General features: G+C 40.0%; 1 protein-coding gene across 1 annotated transcript in view; it reads left to right on the top strand.

Annotated features, from left to right (window-relative positions):
- Window positions 1-22423, top strand: part of ADGRV1 (adhesion G protein-coupled receptor V1) — a gene marked incomplete at its 5' end in the record, with an annotated part of 491204 nt that overhangs the window by 415751 nt on the left and 53030 nt on the right. Inside the window, one exon of the mRNA XM_080804325.1 lies at window positions 9180-9301. Within this exon, the coding sequence (XP_080660451.1) occupies window positions 9180-9301 (122 nt within the window). The remainder of the gene's footprint in view (window positions 1-9179; window positions 9302-22423) is intronic.

The following is a 22423-nucleotide window of genomic DNA, read 5'->3' as shown; positions in this document are numbered from 1 at the left end:
AAAAAATGCAATTAATCATGTTGACAAAGAAGATCCAAAAGATTAACTCAAGTAGCCTTTTTAGAATAGTGACATGGCAAGAGAAATAAAAATAAAATAAAAATTTAAATTTCTGTTCCAGTTTTGCAATTTCATAGCCAGAGAACCGAATTAAAAGAAATAAGTGTGAGGTCAGCTGGCATTTATCCAGGTTGAGGGTCTACCAGAAAACAGCTCTAGAACTGACATATTTAACACACTGTAAAAATATTTTCTTGAACACATCTTTAGTATTCATTTTTATGAGACATTGTGTCAGAATTGACTCAAGACTTCAGCGTTGAATTTGAGCCTGTTAAATCTTAATGACTGCCATGTGATGTCCTATCAAACCATCTATAAAACATAACTAGCTATTCATGGCCAAATACATAGTAACCTAATTTCCAAAAATTATGAGGCCATATAGTAAGATTCAAAATATAGATGTAGGCATGTTGAAAGATGCATTGTATATTTTCATAGTATTATAAAAGCTAAGTGTGTTGGAAATTGCTGTTCGGTGCCTGAGCATGCCTGGAGATGAGTGTTTTGAACTCTTTAACGGCTGAGTAACTGGTAATGTAGTTAGAAAACTAGGTTAAGCCAGTCCTCAGTTGTTAGCTGGCTGGCCTCATGCTTGTTTAAGGTCTCCTTAAAACTTTGGTCATAATGTCATTTTGTAAAATAATAATGAAGTATGTTAAAAATTACTATGTTGGCTGTGAACCCAAATGATAATTCTTCCCATAGTTCCGAGACATTTTCCTCACAAGAAGAAAACAAACCATTTAACCTTTTCCTTGAGTATCACAGACCTATTTGACTCCCCTCAGTAGGATATTATCTAGCAACTTTGAAGTACATGGTTCAAATGGAATTACTCTAATAACAGTTTGTGCAAGGTCCATGTGGGTATGTCTCATCTAACTTGATTATTCTCCTTAGATTCAAAATTATAGTCTGCAAATTGAAAATTATATATAGCTTTTGCAAGGCGAGACCATAATTCTAGGCTTGTACTGTTTTTATTTTTTTCATTCCCAATAAATCACACTAGAAGTAGGCCTGACACTGGACTGTCCTTTAGTATCCAGGAAAGCCCTAAGTCAGCTGTTGTTGGAGTGCCACCGTTTAGGTTCTCAGCAGACCTTGAGACTCCTCTGAAAATTTGTTCACATTCCTCCTTTTTACCCCTGGAAAATAAACTCTAGGCCAGTATTGATCAGCTCTCTTCTCTTGCATGAAGATCCAAGTTTTCGCCTCAGGTGAAATGAAAACATCCTTCCCAATTAGGCTTGCTTCTTTCATATCTCAGTAAGGGTCAGGCTATATCCATGCCAGAAAGTGGTGGGGGTGGGCCTCCACTATCAGTGATGTTTACTGTACCCACTTTATGTCTCAGATGTCCTATGGGCTACTTAAATTACCTTCCAGAGTAGAAATTTACAGTTGTGAGTCACAATGCATTGGGGAGACTCATTGCCAGCATTTTTAAGCAGGGTGGGATGGGTTAGAATAGAAAAGGGAGGAAAGGAGGGAGGAAGGGAGCTGGGGGAGGAGGGGGGCGGATAGAAGACACTGAGAGGACCAGTTTAAATACGCCGCTCAGGAAACTTTCAGTGATGGTTTGGATGTGGTGGAATTTACAGTCTGCCGTCTGAAAGCAACTGTCCTCCAAGAGTAATCTTCAGGCTCCGTCAGGTAAACAGAAGGGTCCTATAGCTAAATGGGTTTGAGAAATTCGGGTACAAAGAAAGTTCAACTTTTTTTTATTATGTGATTTTGGGGTTCTTTAAATATACAGGAAGGCACTGTGTGGAGCCATGCACTATTTCCTGAACTTGACTAAAGGCGTGATGGTCATGAGAATGAAGATGATAGTAGTGAGGCTTATCGAACATGCGCTTTGTGCCGGGCTCTGTGCCGACTGCTTTCTGTGTATGCTTTCTCCCTACATTCCCCCATGTAGTGCGGCATATGAGGGGCAAGGAGGCATGGGGTCAATCTCTGGGAAGTGGGGGTACTAGTAGGCTAGCAGGACTCGGAAGGAAGAGAGTTTAAGAGGAAGGATACTAAATTCAGCTTTGGATGGACTGAGCCTGAGATGCTTTGGGGATCTCCAGGTCTGGAGTTCTAGAGCTCAGGAGAGATGGAGTTGCACATTTGGACCTTGTTGTCCCTCAAGTGCTCTTTGAAAGAAAGTGACTATGGAGATTATAAATTTAGTAAGGATGGCAAAATAAAGTGAAGAACCTGGTACATAGCGGAGAGCAGAGATGTACAAAATCTAGCCTGTTGCAACAAACATGAGAGCTCTTAAAACCCATCTGGAGAACAGGGAACCTATGCTGAGTCCTGTGGCTCCTCTCTCCAGGTGTATTTATAAATGTTCGTAGATTTGTTATCTCTTCCACCTGTAGTATCCTCATGCTGATTTGGCAGTTCTGTGGAATCTATGTCATCTTGTGTTCTTCTGTGACTTTAGGTTTATTTGCCGAGAACACTAGTGTGTGACTCTGCATTGTGGGATTAATGTTAACCCTTGTTAAGGAAGCTTAAGACACAATTTATATGTTCTCACTGAGAAATGGGTCAGATTCATGAAACTTCTTTGCCTCCAGGTATTTGTTAATTTCAGAATAAAGGCCAATAATTTAGAAGTAAGGCCTTTTGATACCTTTTTTTTCAATTACCTTTTTTTCTCATTTAAAAATAATGCATGCCTGTTGTTGGAAATTGCCCCATAAATATCTTAAATCTACGCATTATTTCACAGCTGTGTTCCTTGTTTTACATTGATGAGTTTGTTTTAGTAGCACATCCAAATTGTTAGAATCAGAAGGTCAGTGAGGTAAAATTAAAACAAGTACTTTAGAAGATTGTAAACACAGAATAAATTTCAGCCTCATGTAAATGAGGTGTGATTTCCATAATAAAGCCATTATTGTTGTCACTGGTGCATAGCAATAAAGCCAGGGCTGCAATTACAAAGAGAAGAAATAATATAGCACCATACTTTCTTTAAAAATGGCAATTAAATTCATTGAAATAATATTTTCCACTAAAAAATAAAGAGATTTTATGTATTCTCAATGGAATCTACAAAATCCCATAAGTAGACTTTCTTAATGATAGCAGTACTAAATGACACATACACTTGCTGATTTTTTTCCTTTCCCCAAGTAATTTCTTTTACTAAAAGACTTTCAGACTACTTTGTCTACTACATTAATGACTCCTTGCTAATTTAAGTGTTTAAATTAAGTACTTTGAGAATTTGATTTTTTTTTCTCCCTGTCATAGAACTTCATCTTAACACAAGACTGCCTTTTTTAACATGGCCTTTAAAAAAAAAAAAAAAAAATTGTAGTAAAATATACATAACACAAAATTTACCATTTTAACCATTTTCAAGTTTATAATCCAGTGGCAAAAAGTACATTCACAATGTTGTGCAATCATCTGTCCATCGAGAAGTTTTTCATCAACTCAAACATAAACTCTGTGCCCAATAAACAAAACTTCCTATTCCCCATTTCTCCTAGCCCCTGGTGACCTGTCTTCTACTTTCTGTCTAGATGAATTTGCCTACTTGAGGCACCTCATAAAAGTGGAATCATACAGTATTTGTCCTTTTGTGTCTAGCTCATTTTAAGATAATATTTTCAGGGGCGCCTGGGTGGCTCAGTGGATTAAAGCGTCTGACTTCGGCTCAGGTCATGATCCCAGAGTCCTGGGATCGAGCCCCACATCAGGCTCTCTGTTCCACGGGGAGCCTGCTTCCTCCTCTCTCTCTCTGCCTACTTGTGATCTCTGTATGTCAAATAAATAAATAAAATCTTTAAGGAAAAAAAAAAAAAAGATGTTTTCAACATTCATCCATGTTGCAGCACATGTCAGAATGTCATTCCTTTTTGAAGCTGAGTAATATTCCATCGTGTGTGTATACAGGAACAAGCATTTTCACTGCAAAGATTTCACTGCATAATTAATAGGCCATAAGGTAATTTGGCCGTAAAAGACAAAGTCATGAAAAAGAAAAAGGATATCATGAAATATGAAAAGTGAATGACAAAATTTAAAAAGACTTTATTATGAAATATGAAACATTTGGATACATTTTATTTATTTATTTATTTATTTATTAAAAGATTTTACTTGGGGCGCCTGGGTGGCTCAGTGGGTTAAAGCCTCTGCCTTCAGCTCAGGTCATGATCTCAGGGTCCTGGGATCGAGCCCTACATCGGGCTCTCTGCTCAGCCGCGAGCCTGCTTCCTCCTCTCTCCCTCTCTGCCTGCCTCTCTGCCTAGTTGTGATCTCTGTCTGTCAAATAAATAAATAAAATCTTTAAAAAAAAAGATTTTACTTATTTATTTGACAGACAGAGATCACAAGTAGGCAGAGAGGCAGGCAGAGAGCGAGGGGGGAAGCAGGCTCCCGGCTGAGCAGAGAGCCTGATTCGGGGCTCCATCCCAGGACCCTGGGATTGTGTCCTGAGCTGTAGGCAGAGGCTTAACCTACTGAGCCACCCAGGCACCTCTTATTTATTTATTTATTTTTAAGTAGGCTCCATGCCCAACATGGGACTTGACCTCTAGGAAACTGATAGGATTTTCATTAAGTGCAGCATTAATTTTCATTGTGCCGAATGGAAATCACGGTAGCTGTTAAACAACAACACGCCCCTCCCCCTTCATCACCACCACCCACTCCGGAGCAGCCCTTCTCCTGTGGTAGTTACTCTATGCCCCAAAGAGGATAAAGGTACCTGCTCAGTGGTGGATTAGCCATAAAACTGATGAAGTTTCAGTTTCAGGGCCTCTCCCTTGCATAAATCCCCTCTAGGATTCGATACCTAATTTTGCTCTGGCGATTCTTATTTTGTAAAGTAGCCTCTGCAAGTTTTATAAACTTCAGGCCCACAAAATCTGCATGTGTCTCTGGATATGTTTCTTCTATCTGAAATCGTGTACTCATCATTGTTGTACTGCTGGGAAACCAGCCTGGGGTCTATTGTTCAGTATGCTGAGTTATTTATGACTGGCTTTCTTCCTTGCAGAGTTTCTGGTCTGGGGTGCCAAGCTACCACGGTTTTCTGCGGAGTTCCAGAGAAACCTAGGCCATGGGTGTTTCTAGTCGGTCCCAGTATGCTCTCTTGGCTCTCCCGCCGAGCTTTGACAGCGCACAGTACTTGTTTGGCTCTAGGCACATTAGAGGAACATGCGGGCCAAATTTTGAAAACCGGGTTCCTAGTTGTTCATGCAAAATATGCATGTCCTTTTGTACTCTGCACAGAGCCATAAATAGAATTTTGTACTTACACAGTGGGAACAAAGAATGAAACTGCCAGACTTGATATCTAATCTTTAAAAAATTTAATGAGCATAGCATAGGAAGTTTCCTAAATATTAGGGTATCTTGTCATAAGTAAAAAGGAGCCTCTGGCCTTTCATCAAATTGTATGATTTCATTAAACAAAAATAAATTTTTATAAAATTTAAATAAATCTTAATATATTCTTTCCTGTTCTATTGCAAGGCATTAATGACAAAGGAATTATTCATCTGTATAAACTATGTCTTTTTTTTTTTTAAAAGATTTTATTTATTTATTTGACAGAGAGAGGGAGAGCAAGCACAAGCAAGGGGAGCAGCAGGCAGAAGAAGAGGGCAGGGAGCCCAACGCAGGGCTCCATCCCAGGACCCCAGGATCATGACCTGAGACGAAGGCATTTAACTGCCTGAGCCACCCAGGTGTCCCAGACTGTTTCTTATATTATTCTTATTTTCTCTGTGAAGTTATAACAATAACTCAGACAATTCTATATTCTTTATGAAGGGCCTACTTTGGGAAGATACCAGCATAGTGTCCTCTTAAACCCCTTTTTCTCCTCAAAAAATAAAGAATGCTCAGTTTCCCTATTCCACCTCCCGTACCCCATTCCCTTTCCCTCCTTTCTCTTCTAGTGCTTTTCCTTTCCCTTCCCTCCCCAAAGAATCCCATCCTAAAGCCATCCTCACAGTTACCATCTACAGAAAGGTGTTAAAGAATGGAATGCAGGAATCATTCATTGTGAGGGGGACATCTATGGGGGGGTATAGCCCTGCATGAGGTGTCAGAACCCATGTGTGCAAGGGAGGGGATGACAGCACCAGGACACTGGTCACAATCAAATAGGGCAGTTGATCAAATAGGTAAATTCATTAAGAATAATGAGAAATAGATTTCTTTTTTTTTTTTAAGATTTTATTTATTTATTTGACAGAGAGAGAGAGGCCACAGTAGGCAGAGAGGCAGGCAGAGAGAGAGGGGGAAGCAGGCTCCCCACTGAGCAGAGAGCCTGATGTGGGCCTCAATCCCAGGACCCTGAGATCATGACCTGAGCCAAAGGCAGAGGCTTAACCCACTGAGCCACCCAGGTGTCTGAGAAATAGATTTCTTAACAACAGATAAGAGATTTACAAAAATTAAAAGGAAGGAAATTAGAATTAACCCTGTGGTGTTGGATTGAAATTAGATGTATTGGTGTGACCTGGTGCTGATGTTCATTATGTAGAGACAGATCCAGTGATCTAGATGTAAAGATCTAGATGCGTGTGTGCATTCATATGTGAACCTCCATATATTCTCTAGCTCTGTCTGCTGAGAAGGTTTAGGGGCAGAAACACCCCAATAATTACGAGCATACCTAGCACCCAGTCTTGGTTTCTAAATGCCATTCTCCCCAAAAAGAAACCAGAACTGGATCAAGGAAAGTACAAGATGAGTTTGAAACATCTTGTTGGACCATTGGGGTGCCTGGGTGGCTCAGTGGGTTAAAGCCTCTGCCTTCGGCTCAGGTCATGATCCCAGGGTCCTGGGATCGAGCCCCACATCGGGCTCTCTGCTCAGCGGGGAGCCTGGTTCCTCCTCTCTCTCTGCCTGCTTCTCTGCCTACTTGTGATCTGCCAAATAAATAAATAAATAAATAAAATCTTTAAAAAAAAAAAAAGAAAGAAGGAAAGAAACATCTTAATGGACCAGAAATCAAGGAAGTACTTATAGAATGATGAGGACATAACAAAAGGCTCAGAAGCCATCTTGCCAGGGCTCCCATTAGTCAAATTTAGGATAATTTGGGACATCAACATGAAAATAATGGAAAATAACCCATTAGTACATATGAGTCCATGTTTTAAAAATACATAAATGAGTAAATTAAACATTCAAAAGGAAAAAGGTATTTATCCAGTTTCAAAGTAATCCCACATGAATACTTAATAATCATAAAGGAAAACAGACTAACTTCACAGTGGAGACGTATGCAGCCACTACCTTAATCAAGTGACCTGAATGAGTCGTCCAAGTCATGGGACAAATCGAATTTTTGTGCTACCCAACAGAATGCTATAAAAAGGGGCCAGCCTCCCTTCTGTGATTTCTGTCAAACTTTATAATCTGAATCACAGGAAAACATCAGATGAACTCAAATTTAAGGACACTCTACAGGAAAAACCGACCAGTGGTCTTCAAAAGTGTCAGTCTTAAAAGCCAAGTACACACAGGTGCACTGAAGGAGATTGTAGAAGCATGTCAGCCAGACCTTTCTGCTACAAAGGAGGTGATGGAAACAATGGACAAATCTTGAGTGGGATCTGAGGATGGCAGTAACAGATCGGCATTAATTTCCTGATTTGATGGTCCCATTTTGTTTATGTAGGAGAACATCTTTGTAGAAAATATACATTAATGTATTCAGAGAGGAGGGGCACCTGAGTGGCTCAGTCAGTTAAGTGCCCGACTCTTGATCTGGGGGTTCTGATATTTGGTGTAGAGATTACTACTAATAATAATAATTACAAACTTAAAAATGTTACTTTAAAAAATATATTAAAACATAGAGTATTCAGAGAGTGATGCAGGATTCAGTTGGCAACTTTTAAGTGGTTCAGTAAGAAAACAAACCTGTGTTGTCAAACTGTACTGGTGGCTCTTCTATAAGGTCGAGAATGTTTCATAATAAAAGCTTTAAATTGCTAAGGTTGGGTTATTTAATTCTTCTGATTTCCAGAGTACATGTAGATTCCAGGCAGTAAGTGGTAATGGTGGGTGTATATGGACCTTGAGGTCTGTCCTAAGAGTTGTCAGTAGTGTGGTCCATCCTGATGTCTTTCAACAGCTTGAAATGTGCTTCTTTGTAGCTGCTATGATCTGATTCACTTACCAAATCTTATCTAGCTTGTCATTTCAATGTTAAAATCCCCTTTTTAAGGTTATTATTCTATAATGCACATGTCAATGACAAAAGACAAGGGTAATGAAGTCCTTGGCCCTGAAGAAATCTGTCCTGGAAAACTACTGAAATAAATGGCATGAGAAACAATGGATAGACTAAACTTAGTGTTGGCGATAGCAAACCCATCACTTCATCTTTGCTCTAATGTTAGCTATAAAGTTTGGTGTCTTTTCTGTTAAAAAAGAGAGAGAGAGAGAGAGATGAATATATCCTTTGCCATGATACACAAACTAGTATTTGTATCATTTCTGTTTTAAAATGTCGGGTTAGGAGCATCTGGGTGGCTCAGTCCGTTAAGCATCTGCTTTCAGCTCAGGTCATGATCCCCAGGTCCTGGCTTCGAGTCCTGCCTCATGCTCTCTGCTCAGTGAAGAGCCTGCTTCTCCCTCTCCCTGGGCCTGCCCCTCTGCCTGCTGTGCTCGCTCTCTATCTTTGTCTCTCTGTCAAGTAAATAAATAAAATCTTTAAATAAATGTTTTAAAAGTGGAGTTAAACTACTCTAATTTCGGGAGCACACCACTGCCTGCCTTTTCCTGGTGGAGAGCTCTTTAAGGGGATTTACCTGGGGTTGAAATGTGATTGCATCTCTGTAGTTGTTCTTGGCGCTTCCTGAACAGTCCAGCAGGTGGTAGTCTAGGAGAGGCACAGTTCTCATTCTTCCCCACCCCCTTGCCTACCAGCAAAACAGAAAGAACGTAGACTCAGCAACGTGCCTTCTCCTCTCTGGCAAAAGAATGGGATTTCCAAGGTTGTTCTTTCAAAATGGGTACTTCGGCATACACAAGAAGAAGTATCACAAGAAGAGAGCCAATATGAATCTGTGTGTATGTGTGACTATGCAGTACACCAAAGCTCAAAAAAAAATTTTTTTTTTAATTTCTAGAAATTCCACTGGTTTTATATCTCTTTGGCCTGATTTCTGTGACATGGCTTTGGGGAGGCCTGCACATGGCTTACAGACACTTCTGGATGTTGGTCCTCTTTGTCATTTTCAACAGTCTGCAGGTAAGCTTACAATCTGGTTATTGATGGCACACGTGTATCCTAGTGAACACAGGACATGGAGTTTCAATGTCAAGGAATCAAGTGTCAACTTTTAGATGAATTCTTAAACACAACACCATGCAGAGTTGTAGAATAAAATGATGGGGTGGCTAAATCTTTAATAACTGAAATACAGCTGGGCTTCTAACTTGCTGATTATACAGATAGAGAAGACATAAAATATTTACCCTCCTTTATTTAGAGAATATCTAGGTAACTACAGAAACATATTTCTCTTTCAGCAGGATTGATGTTTATAAACTTTTCAGGTGGTAGCCATGGAGGACCTGTGCACATATCTGGACGGTGGCTGTATCTAGAAGTTAGATCAATTGAGGAGTGAAATAGACACCAGTGTTCAAGCAGTCCACTCTTAAGTCTGGTGTTTAGTGAAATGAGAGTGTTTTGGTTCACTGAAAAATGATTGACATCCTCTAAGTCTGGCAATGCCCAGCTTAAATTAGTTTTGTGAGCGTGCTTGGATAGCATAACTAGAAATTATATAACTGGAGCAAAAATTAAAGCTGACTTTTTTAGTGCTTTTGTTAAAATGGAAAAAAGTTGTACCCTGAAATTAACAAATGGAACAAGTGAACTCATTTTCCTTATTTTCCAAAGTGAAAAGGTCTGTCCTGGACCAAAATAATTTCTTGAATTTACCAAAGATATCTCTAAACTCAAGTCCCTCTTTTGACCACCATCTTGCCAGGAACATGTGTAGAAAAACCCATTAGGATGATAGCATACAACTAAAATAAGACTCAAAGCATATTTCTATTTAATTTTAAGGTGATGATTTAGTTAATGACACCTTCTCTTCCAGCAGGATGCCTAATCAAATCATAATATGGACTTAGGAAGGGCAAAAATACAAAGTAACTTGGAAGTTTGGCATCACGTTGACACAGACAAACATCTCTTTATAGCCATAGTGAGAATCAAGTGCCTGCTCCTAGCACACTGTATTAGTGCTTCCCATACCAGGATGAAGGTGACAGGCCTGCTCCTCGAGAATGTGATGATCCAAGAGAGTAAACAATTACTAGTGAGAGTACACTGTGGCAGGTGCTGTGCAAACAAAATGTTAAGAGCTGAGTGAAGGGCCTGTTTATTCCCACCTGTGCTGGCCTTTGAGATGAGCCCCAGAAGTGAGCCATTCAGGTCAGAGGCCCTGTCTGGTCACCTCTGAATCCCTAAGACCTAGGGGAGCCAGCACCAAGGTCCCCACTGACAGCCTGTGGATGTGTTATTTGGTGGACCCACAACAGTACACTGAACAGTGTTTTAAATAATTTAATATTTGTGGCAGACCTTTAAAATTGAGAAATTTCACATAAAAACTTGAATTTCTGACTTTTCTTTAGCGGCAGTACCTGCTTGGCAGCAATTCTCCAGTCCTAAGCAGATGCTGCCCCCATGAGATGGGGCATGTGACCTTATAAGACATGATCGACTGCATTCATTCATTCCACCTGCCCATGAGTTTGTGACACCTTTAATGCTGATTAACTAAGTGAAGAGTGTATGGTTAGATATGGGTATTTCAGGCCGAGAAACAGCATTAGCCTGGGCAATGCAAAAGGAAACTGATTCATCTTGCCAAGATTTAACAAAGAGCTGGAATGGGGGTGGGAAGAAGAAGAGCTTTGCAGTTAGGAAGGTAACCCTGGGAGCAGACACAGACATGGTAGGTTGAACTCCATGCCATGTTACCATGCTTGGGATGGGATGTTAAACTTCAGCTTTTAAGAAGTGGGAAGCCATCAGAGTTGGAGTTTTTGTTTGTTTCATTCTGATTTGCTTTTTATGTTTTGTGAGTTTTTAAATTTTTTAAATTTTGGTTAAGAATGACATGCCTATACTACTTTTTAGAAAGGTAACAGGAAACAGTTAGGAGGGTATTGAAATGTGGAACATCTCCGGCTGGGTGGGCTACTATCATATTCCAGCCCATAATGCTCTGGTTGCATACCTGGGAATAGAGAGTAGGTGACAGGTTTGAGGGCTGTAGAGGTAACTATCAATGCAATTTGGTTTGCCGATGAAATGTAGGAATGTAGAATACGAAAGAACAATTCAGGGCACCTGGGTGGCCCAGTTAGCTCTTGATTTCAGCTCAGGTCAGGATCTCAGGGTTGTGGGATGGAGCTCTATGCTGAGGGCAGAGTCTGCTTGAGATTCTTTCCTCCCGCACTTTCTCTCTCTCTCCACCTCTCTCAAGTGAATAAATAAATAAAATCAGAAAGAAAGACAAACAAATGCCTGGCTCAAGGCAAATGCCTGGGAACCCACACCTTTAGTCAACATGAAGATCAGATCCAGCACAGGATTCTAGGAAATATGCAGTAAGTTTGGTGAGTTGGTAAGATGTGGGAGAGATTAGTAGTGCTACCAATATTTTAGGGGTGCCTGGGTGGCTCAGTAAGTTAAGCATCTGCCTTTAGCTTTGGTCATGACCCAGGGTCCTAGGATCAGAGTCCCGGTTCGGGCTCTCTGCTCAGCGGGGAGCCTGCTTCTCCCTCTCCCTCTGCCTGTCGCTCCCCCTGCTTATGCTCTCGCTCTCTCTCTCTCTCTCTTGCCCTCTCTCTGACAAATAAATAAAATCTTAGAAAAGAAAGGCTACCAATATTTTAGTTAACTAGGTACTGGAAGAGAGCTAGTGAAAGAGATTGTTAATGAAAGGGAACCAGGTTAGAACAGTTTGGAGCTGCTGGTAAAAAAGAAAGCTTCAAAAGAAAACAATACAAAGTCTGTCAAGGGTAGCAAAGATAAATAGGGTAAGAGCTGAGGGCAGTGTGGTCTAGTGCAGTGCTCCCCGTCTGTGGTTTGCATCAGAATCACATGGACGGCTGACTAAAACACAGACTTCCTGATCCAGTAGGTCTGGGTAGACCCGAGAGTGCTTTTGTAACAAGTTCCCAGATGATGTTGATTCAGCTGGTCTAGGAACCACAGTCTCAGAACCAGGGCAGTATACTGTAAAGCATGATCCTAACTCCACCAGCCCATCTTATCTGGTTGACTCTGGCTGAGTCATGGATACAAATTGTTTTCTACTTTTACTTACTTCATCTATGAAAGGGGAATAAATACTACTTAGGATTATGGTATGATTTAATTAAGGGGCATAACAAATATAAAGCAATTGTAGATAACTTCACATATAAGGAATAATTACCTTTATTCAAGAAATTTAATGGAGAATAAAGAAAAAGGAATAGCTTAGGAAGGATGTTTCCCCGATTCAAAGGAGACTTGTTTTGTTTTACTTGTGAAAAGAACTAACAAAGAAGGAGAGACTGACAAGTGGAGGAAAGACTCTGCTGTGGCCAGATCACAGACAGGGCAGGAAGAACAGAAGGGATGGAGGGTGGAGGAGAGGTATTTCTCTCTCAGGCTAGGGAAGGAGGGAAGAAAAGGTAAACATGGAAAAACCACTTTAAAGCTGGAAGTGTGGAAAGTTGGAATTTGCATCTAATGCCCTCTCTTTTCTCTGAAAGTCAGGAAGCAAGGACATTTGCTGAGAAAAATGGGTTGAAAGCTTGAGCTAAAAACAGTAAAAGGTATGGAGCAGCTTCTAGGCAGAAAGTAAATAGCAAACTGTGGTGGGTTGGAAGATGGTCATGAGATGGACTGCTTATAGAGGAAACCATGGGCTTCAGTGGAGGTTAGACACCTGAAATCAGTGACTGAACCACTCAGCAGTAATTATAGAAATGTAAACCTTAAGGTAGAAATGGTAGCCGGCGTAAATTATCCAACCACCTACACACGGAAAAGTCTGTTGAGCTCTTTAGTAAAAGAGAACTGTTGCAGCATGCCTGGGTGGCTCAGTCGGTTAAGCATCTGCTTCAGTTGGGTCATGATCCCAGAGTCCTGGCAATTTACTCTGCAGGCATCCTATAAAGCATTTGAGAGTCTATGCTTGTTAACTAACAGTAATCTTTTTTTTTTTTTTTAAAGATTTATTTAGGGACACCTGGGTGGCTCAGTTGGTTGGGTGTCTGCCTTTGGCTCAGGTCACGATCCCAGATTCCTGGTATCAAGTCCCACATCAGGCTCCCTGCTCAGTGGGAGCCTCCTTCTCCCTCTGCCTGCTGCTCCCCCTGCTTGTGCTCTCACTCTGACGAATAAAATCTTAAGAAACAGAGAACTATTGAGCATTAAACGATATTTCATGGGGAGATGTAAAAGAAATCATTATGATCTATTTCTTAGAGGAACTTAAAGCTAAGTATAAAAACCAAAAACATTTCAAATCCACATGTAATGAGCTTTATTCCATCTTCGTGGCACTATTGAAGCAATGAGTACATTCCTTGTACCAATGCTCAGTGAATCATTCCTAAAAGGAATGCCTGTTAAGAAACAATTAAAAATATGATTTCACTAGCATTTATTAGGTTTCATTTGGTTTATAAACTGCTTCATGTCTTCAACTTGGGCATTTTCATGGAACGTGACTATACAGTAGTAAGATCTTCCAAGTATGTCCCATGAAGTCTTAGTGGTTATTATTATCTTTTTTTTTTTTTTTTTTGCATTGGCCTTTGTATGTTTTTTAACTGGCTTTTGTCAACACCTACAACCACCAAAGTATATATCTTATGCTTGGCTACTGTATTTTGCCCAGAGGAAATTACTGCCTCATTTTTTATCCAGACTATTAATGTATGATAGATGCTCAAAAACTAATAGATAAAAGATATTTTTTATAATATTCTGAATTTTTAAATATTTATTATATGACACAGTTTTTAAAAGAGAATCTTTTTTTTTTTTTTCCAAGTAAACTCTACCCACAATGTGAGGCTCAAACTCATGCCCCGAGTTCAAGAGTCATATGATTTGGGGCACCTGGGTGGCTCAGTGGATTAAGCCTCTGCCTTCTGCTCAGGTCATGATCTCGGGTCCTGGAATTGAGCCCCACATCGGGCTCTCTGCTCAGCAGGGAGCCTGCTTCCCCTCTCTCTCTCTGCCTAGCTCTCTGCTCTCTGTCAAATAAATAAATAAAATATTTTTTAAAAAAGAGTCATATGATTTACTAATTTTAGGGCCAGGTGCTCCCAAAGGAGAATATTTTTTAAATTTTTTTTTTTTTTTTTTTTTTTTTTTTTTTACTTGAGTATAGTTGACACACAATGTTACATTAGTCAGGTGCACAACACAGTGATTCAGCATCTCTCCACAATATTCTGTGCTCACATGTGTATCTACTGTCACCATACAAGGCTATTACAGTATCATTGACTGTGTTCTCTACACTGTGCCTCTCTTGCTGTGACTTCTTCATTCCGGAACTGGAAGCCTATATTTCCCACTCCCTTTAGCCCATTTTGCCCATCCGTCCTTTCCCATCCTCTCTGGCAACCATCAGTTCGTTCTCTGTATTCATAGGTCTGATTCTACTTTTTGTTTGTTTGTTTATCCATACAGCATTTGTCTTTCATAGTCTGCCTTATTTCACTTTGCATAATACTGCCTAGCTCTATCCATGTTATCACAAATGGCATAATATCATCCTTTTTTAAGGCAGCATAATATTTCATGTATGTAGATACTACACCTTCATTATCCATTTGTGCATCAATGGGCATGTAGGTCTTCCATGCCATGGCTATTGTAAGTAATGTTGTAATAAACACAGGGGTGCGGATACCTTTCAGATTAGTGTTTTGTTTTCTTAGGGTAAATACCCAAAGTGGATTTATTGGGTTATATGTTATTTCTATTTTTAATTTTTCAAGGAACCTCCTTACTGTGTTCCACAGTGTCTGTTCCCACCAACAGCATATGATGGTTTCTTTTTCTACACATCTTCTCCAATACTTGTTATTTCTTGCCTTTTTTATTGCAGCCATTCTGATGGGTATAAGGTGATATCTGACCATGGTTTTGATTTGCATTTCCCTGATGATTAGTGATGTTATCTATCTTTTCATGGGTCTATTGGTCATCTCTTTATCTTCTTTGAAAAAAATCTGTTCAAGTCTTCTGCCCATTTTTTTTTTTTTTACTAAGTTCAATTAGCCAACATATAGAACATCATTAATTTTTGATGTAGTGTTCAGTGATTCATTAGCTGTGTATAACAGCCAGGGCTCATCACATCACGTGCCTTCCTTAATACCCATCACCTGGTTACCCCATTCCTCCACTCCCCTCCCTTCTGCAACCCTCAGTTTGTTTCCCAGAGTCCAGAACCTTTCATGGTTTGTCTCCCTTTCTGATTGTTCCCACTTCAGTTTTCCCTCCCTTCCCCTGTGGTCCTCTGCGCTATTCCTTATTTTCCATATATGAGTGAAACCATATGATAATTGTCTTTCCTGCTTGACTTACTTTGCTTAGCATAATCCCCTCCAGTTGTGTTCATGTCAGTGTAATTGGTGGGTATTCATCCTTTCTGATGGCTGAGTAATATTCCTTTGTATATATGGACCACATCTTCTTTATCCATTCATCTGTTGAAGGATATCTTGCTCTGCCCATTTTTAAATCAGACTGTGTTTTTTTTTGGGGGGGGGTGTTGAGTTGTATAAGTTTTTATGTATTTTGGATATTAACTGCTTATTTGATATATCATTTGCAAATATCTTCTCTCATTCAGTAGATTGGGTTTTGTTTTGTTTTGTTTTGTTGGTGGTTTCCTTCACTATGAAAAAGTTATATATATGTGTGTGTGTGTGTGTGTGTGTACACACACACACACACATATATATTTAGTCTCAGTAGTTTATTTTTTTTTAAAAAAGGGAATCCTAATCACTTGAAATATTATCAGGAATTTCTTTTCACTCTCTGAAGATTCAAAGTTGAGCTTCCAACCATCTAATACATTTGAGCCTTTAAGAAAATGTATATGCAGTACTTTATAATGCTTAATGGATACAAATGCAAAGTGGGGTTAAGAAAAATTATCATTCTAAATATGTCTGCTATTATTTTTATCGCTTAATAATCTTATTGACCATGGTGGCCACACCAGTGCAAGACTCACCTCCTACCAGCTTTCTAGCCCTAGCACTGAAGAAGCTTATTCTCTAATAGGAAAATCCTATGTAGGACTTAAACTACCCTCACCTTGGATCACAGACAGTGAAGAAACCGGTCACATGGTGATAGATACTCTGGCCAGGCCTGGGTCATGAGCAGACTCCATTGGTAGAAGGAGTTGAATTGATCTGATTGATCTCATAAAACCACATAGAGTGGAATTCCCAGCAGAGGAAGGGATGCTTTTATCAATAAAAGGAGTGCAACAGTGGTAGGTAAGCTAATTTAACAGATATCCACTATATATATTTTCTAAATTTTCTTGTTCATTCATGTAAGTTTGGGCAAGACCAAAAACAGCCATTGTCAAACCACTGGGATACTTATCTGTGTAGCCTCTGTTTATTATGAATATCCTTGGTATCTGTTATCTAACCAATGTCTCTGTACCCTCCACAAGAAATTCCTAAGAGACCATGTTTAATATGTTTAATATTTTTCTAATTCCCTGATCCATTCATCCAATAGCCATTATTTTTTAAAAAGTGAATTATTAAAGTGTTATTTCTAAGATTTTTGCTAATGTTTATACATCACAGCTTTCTTAGACTGTTTAGTTGAAGGTATATCCAAACTGTGTGACGATAATGGGAGTAATCACCAAGCTTGATACTCAGCTGGTAGGCACTGCTCCAACCCTATCAGTTGTGAAAGTATTGAAATAGCTAATGTTTTAACTCCGTGCGTGTGTCTGGTTTCTAGCCACTTAAACTAGGAGCATCCCCAGACTTCCAGCAGCTGAAAGACTAATGCTTGGCCAGACAGGGAGCCTCCAGAAACCTAACTCCAGCTCTAGACCTGTGTCCATCCCGATTGGTCAGTGTCTCATTAAACATTTTGCATATCATGCCCAGCTTAATTACGTTCCAAAGTATTTTCTATTTTTAACCTGAATGACTTAAATACAGCATTTATTGCAATTTTCTTCTAGGACTTTCTCACTGACTAACAGCTTTTTTACATGTGTAGGGAATCCCATGTAGGATAATAAGGGTAGCCAGCAATATCAGGCATGAGCTTCTTAAAGATGCTGGAAAACAAGTTTTTGGAGAAGAGTCATACACATAGAAGAACGTTTCCAAAAACTGAAGTGCATTCTTGGAATGCATAAGCTGGCAAGGGAGCAGAACTTTACATAGTATCGGGATATGACACTTCTCAGTATGTGAATTATGAGACCACATTGTTCGGAGTCCCGTTTGACTGTCTCTCTATAACTGACTTTTACATGTTCGTTTATACAAGCATCTGGTCTCGAGATGTTCCCGAGATGTTCCCTGGCAGTATTTGAACCACTCGCTCTTTCAGAGTAAGGAGTCACAACATGGAGTCTGTAACTAAAAATATATAGCCTGTGTTCAAATTTAAGATCAGCTGGTTAAAATCATGTTTATTCCTAGCCCCATGTCTTCAAATAACTAAGTGGCCAGGAAATAAGTAACTCAAAGGTGGAAACTGTTTCTTCTACATTTTTATTGGTTTGTTTTTTGGGTTTGTTTGTTTGTTTGTTTTTTGACAGCCACTAGACTGCTTTGAACATACATCTTTTAATACAGAAAAAGTGTTTCTTTTCTTCCCCCTCTTTCTTTCCATCCCTCTCTCCTCCTTTCTTCCTTCCTTGCTTTCCATTTATCTCTTGTTTTATATGTTAAATTTCAGTTTTAAAACTAGAGCCTTTTTTTAAAAAAAAAGATTTTGTTTATTTATTTGACAGACAGAGATCACAAGTAGGCAGAGACGCAGGCAGAGAGAGAGAGGAGGAAGCAGGCTCCCTGCTAAGCCTAGAGCCTAATGCAGGGCTCCATCCCAGGATCCTGGGATTATGACCCGAGCCGAAGGCAGAGGCTTTAACCCACTGAGCCACCCAGGTGCCCCAAGCCTTTTTTTTTTTTTTTGACAGAGAGATCACAAGCAGACAGAGAAGCAGGCAGAAAGAGGGGGGGAAGCCAAGCTCCCCACTGAGCAGAGAGTCTGACACGGGGCTCAATTCCAGGACCCCAAGATCATGACCCAAGCCAAAGGCAGAGGCCCAGCCCACTGAGCCACCCAGATGCCCCTAGAGCCTTTTTAAAAAAGATTTTATTTATCTGAGAGAGAGAGAGCACAAGTGGAGGGAGGGGCAGAAAGAGAGAGAGGGACAAGCAGACTCCAGACTCCATGCTGAGCATAGAGCCCGATGATGAGCTCCATGTGGGCTCAGTCTCAAGACCCTGAGATCATGACCTGGGCTAAAATCAGACGCTTAACTGGCTGAGTCACCCAGGAGCCCCAAAACTAAAGCCTTCCTTAATGCAGAAATCTTCCCAAATGAAAATAATCCTTGAGTTATCATAAGAACTGGAACATGTTTCTTTGTTCACAAAAACAAAGTTCATTGCAATTGGAATAGAAAATTGATAATCCTTCTTTAATGTTCTGTGAGCATTCCTATTTAGCATCCAGAGGGGTTCAGTGCAGGTGTCTGCTTAGATACAGTACGTATTTAGTCTTGGCTGCTTCCTTTTGAGGATAAACAGCTCTTGGGAAATACACATTGTTAAATAATCAGTTACAGAGGACTAATTGTTTCAAGGCACTCCCTTTGCAATTGCTTTCCAACAGCCAACAGTAATAAGAAATGTCACTTTGTTTCCATTGGAGACTAGCACATGAACTATTCATGAAGAGTGGAAAAGCAATCTTCCCAGAAAACCCTGGAATAAACATGTTGAAGCCAGGGGAGGTTGGGACTCTCATTGATTTGTCCCAGAGCCATGTTAAGTTCAGGGAGGAGAAAGGAAAAAAAAAAAAAAAAAAAGACTATACTCATTTTGTAGCGAGACATGCAGAGACTAATGAATGCCTGGTGTGCTCTTCAAAACATCCCGGAACATTTCTATAAGTTTACGAATAAATATACAGAAGCTAAGACAAGGAGGTGTATTTAAATTCTCTTGATTAGGTCATGCCACTGTCTAATGTTCCATAACATCTGGGCTTGTGAAACATCTTTGTGTTTTCCTGTAGTAAACTTCTTGACTCGATTTGACAATGAGTGACAGTGTCTTAACGTTGCCTCCTCATTACACCGGTGATTGGCCAGGCAGGGCTCTTTGAACAGACTACAGGATTTTTACTTTTGTTTGTACTAGATTCTGTAAATAAAAGTGTCAGGGTCTGACCTGCCAGTGGGTGTCTTCCATGAATACAGCTTTAGTAAGGAGAGGATTGTATAACCTATCTTTTGACACCTGGCTCTATCCTTGCAAAGCAAAAGGTGCCTCCATTTCTCCTGCACTAATGCTTCAATTTCAGAGTTTTCTCTGTGCCCTCTGTGACCACTTTTTTTCCTTTTTTTTTTTTTTTTTGCATTTCAACCATGTAGCATGCTTTCCTGGACTGTGTGGGTCCTTATCTTACCAGTGAAAAAATCTAGCATACTCTCGTCCTTGAAATAGCAATCATACAAGAATTAGAGTAAACACGCGATATACTTTCTTTTGTTACAACAGTTCTGGGAGAGGAAAGCAAACGGGGAACATTTGGGGCCATATTTCACCTCATCATTTGGATTCTTTTTTTTTTTTTTTTTACAGCTTTATTTATTTATTTATTTATTTGACAGAGAGACAGCATGAGCAGGGGGCATGGCAGGCAGAAAAAGAGGGAGAAGCAGGTTCCCCACAGAGCAAGGAGCCTGATGAAGGACCTGATCCCAGGATCCTGGGATCATGACCTGAGCCGAAGGCAGACACTTAACTGACTGAGCCACCCAGGCACCCCGGTTCTTTGCTTTAGTGTAATTCATAATTTTTCCAGAGTTTAAAATGTTATTATCTCTTACAATACTCAAATATTAGGGTGAGAACAATACATTTATTTGTAAATACATTTTATATGCATATTTTATGGCAAAATTCAATGTTGAGCTTCTGGATGCAGTGGAATGAGCATGTAGTTAAGTGTCATGAAACCACTATTCTACCAAATGACTTGACATCTCTGAGTTTTAGTTACCTACTTTCCAAATGGAGGTAAAATTCAAAAATGTCCCAAATTTTGTCCTAGGGATTATGTAAAAATTTATGTATAAAGATGTAATTTGTGGGGAGCCCTTGTGGCTTAGTCAGGTCAAGATCTCAGCTCGGGTCAAGATCTCAGGGTCCTGGGATCCGGCCCAGCATGAAGCCTGCTTGAGATTCATTCTCTCTCTCTCTCTCTCTCTTTCTCTGTCCCTGCCTGCCTGCTCATGCTCCCTCTCTCTCTCTCTCAAAAAAAAAAAAAAAAGAAAGAAAGAAAGAAAGAAAAGAAAAAGAAAAAACACTGCATATGTATATTCTTTGTATATACATATATATATGTTTTATAAATACAAAGTACTATAAAAGAATAAATGGGCAAAAAGTAATGGTTATCTCAGGAGCTAAATAAAGACAAATGAGAGGCCAAAGAGAAGAGATTTGTAAGCTTGACCTTTAAATCCTCTCTAAAGACACTGATCCTCCCCATGAATGATCTCATGCACACATTCCTAGGTACTCCCTTCACGCAGGTGCCAAAGCTCCCCTGTGTCTACCATCACAGCGTTTATGTTACAGCGTGGATCCATTGTAGTCACTCATCTGCTTTAAAAAGTGTGGGGCAAATGCCTTCATATTCTAGCAGGTAATTTACGTGAGTGATGTAAGCTCACTGCGAGACTGCAGGGTTTGGTGGGGATGGTATGACTGGAGAGCACAGACCCTCCAAAGAGCATGCAAATGAGAAAAGCAGACGTGTGGGCCAAACAAAAGCTTTTCCAGGGGAAATTCCCTGGGTACAGTAGAACCTGGCTTTCATCAGGCTTTGTGATGGTCAGTCTGTTTATGGTTTGTTCCCTCTCTTGGGGCAAAGCGAAAGTTTGCTTGGGGGATCCAAGGGACTGAACTGAAAACCTCCTGTATTAACTGGAACTCCTCCTCTGTGGCAGTCTTTGGACTCTGTTTCTTCATTCTCTGTGGTTGTGAGACTGCTGCATTCTCTGCTTGGCTTTTTTAGACTCCGGGGCACTGTACTCAAGCAGCTTCTTAGCCTTTCATCCCACACATAGGCAGTTTTGGAACTGGCAGATGCCTTTGTAGTTCCCTTTTCTTTGGAATCTTGGCCCCTCAAGTCCTGGATGCCTTGGTAGATTTGAACCCTATTTTTTGTGTGTCCCCCAACCTAGTCAGATTGCTGCAACCCCCAGGTTGCGACTTTCTGTTTTGCCTCAAGACAGCTCACTTTGAACTGGAAAATTCCCTGAAAGGGGAAAAGGTGGGAGAAGGCAATGAATGTAGGGCTCCCGGCTCCATGGGATTTGCTTCTGTACAGGATCTTGGCCCCTCAGGTACTGGCTGTTGGATGGCTTTCATTTGCTATTTTGTTACTGCTTGTGTTGTTTTATTATTGTATATGTGTGTCTCTTAATTGTAGAATTACACTCCGTGAGGGTTAATCTGATATAAATTCCATCAGAGCCAGGAGCAAAAGTCTCAGCAAATTTATTTCAACAAATATCTAATAAATGTTTAACACTGTTTGAATGCATTTGATAAATGAAGATATGTAGAGCCACTGCAAGTCATGAGGTATGGAGTGGATAACCTCGTCAGACACATGCACCATGCTTGTGCTCCTGGGAACACTGGTAAGGAAGTCTGTGCCTGGAACTTTTTTTAAAAAATTATTATTATTATTAATATTATTTTAATAATCTCTATATCCAATGTGGGGCTAGATTTCTTGATCTCAAGAGTTGTATGCTGTTCCCAATTGAGCCAGCTAGGTACCCCTGTTCCTGGAACTTCTTAAGGTCCATTGATAAGATGCACTTTATGTCTTGTATATCACACACACACACACACACGCACACGCACAGATGCATGCACAAGTAAGATCTTCATACCTATTTCACAAACTGAAATAAACCAATGAGGAAAACAGATAATCCACACCAAAGAGCAACTGAAGGTTGCATGTTCCAAAAGGTTACTGCTCTAGGAAATACTTCTATCTTCTCAAAAATATGGA

The sequence above is a fragment of the Martes martes genome (genome assembly GCF_963455335.1).
Source record: "Martes martes genome assembly, chromosome: 5".
Taxonomy (NCBI): domain Eukaryota; kingdom Metazoa; phylum Chordata; class Mammalia; order Carnivora; family Mustelidae; genus Martes; species Martes martes.
The sequence above is the reverse complement of the archived record's forward strand: the minus strand, read 5'-3'. Positions and strand labels throughout refer to the sequence as shown.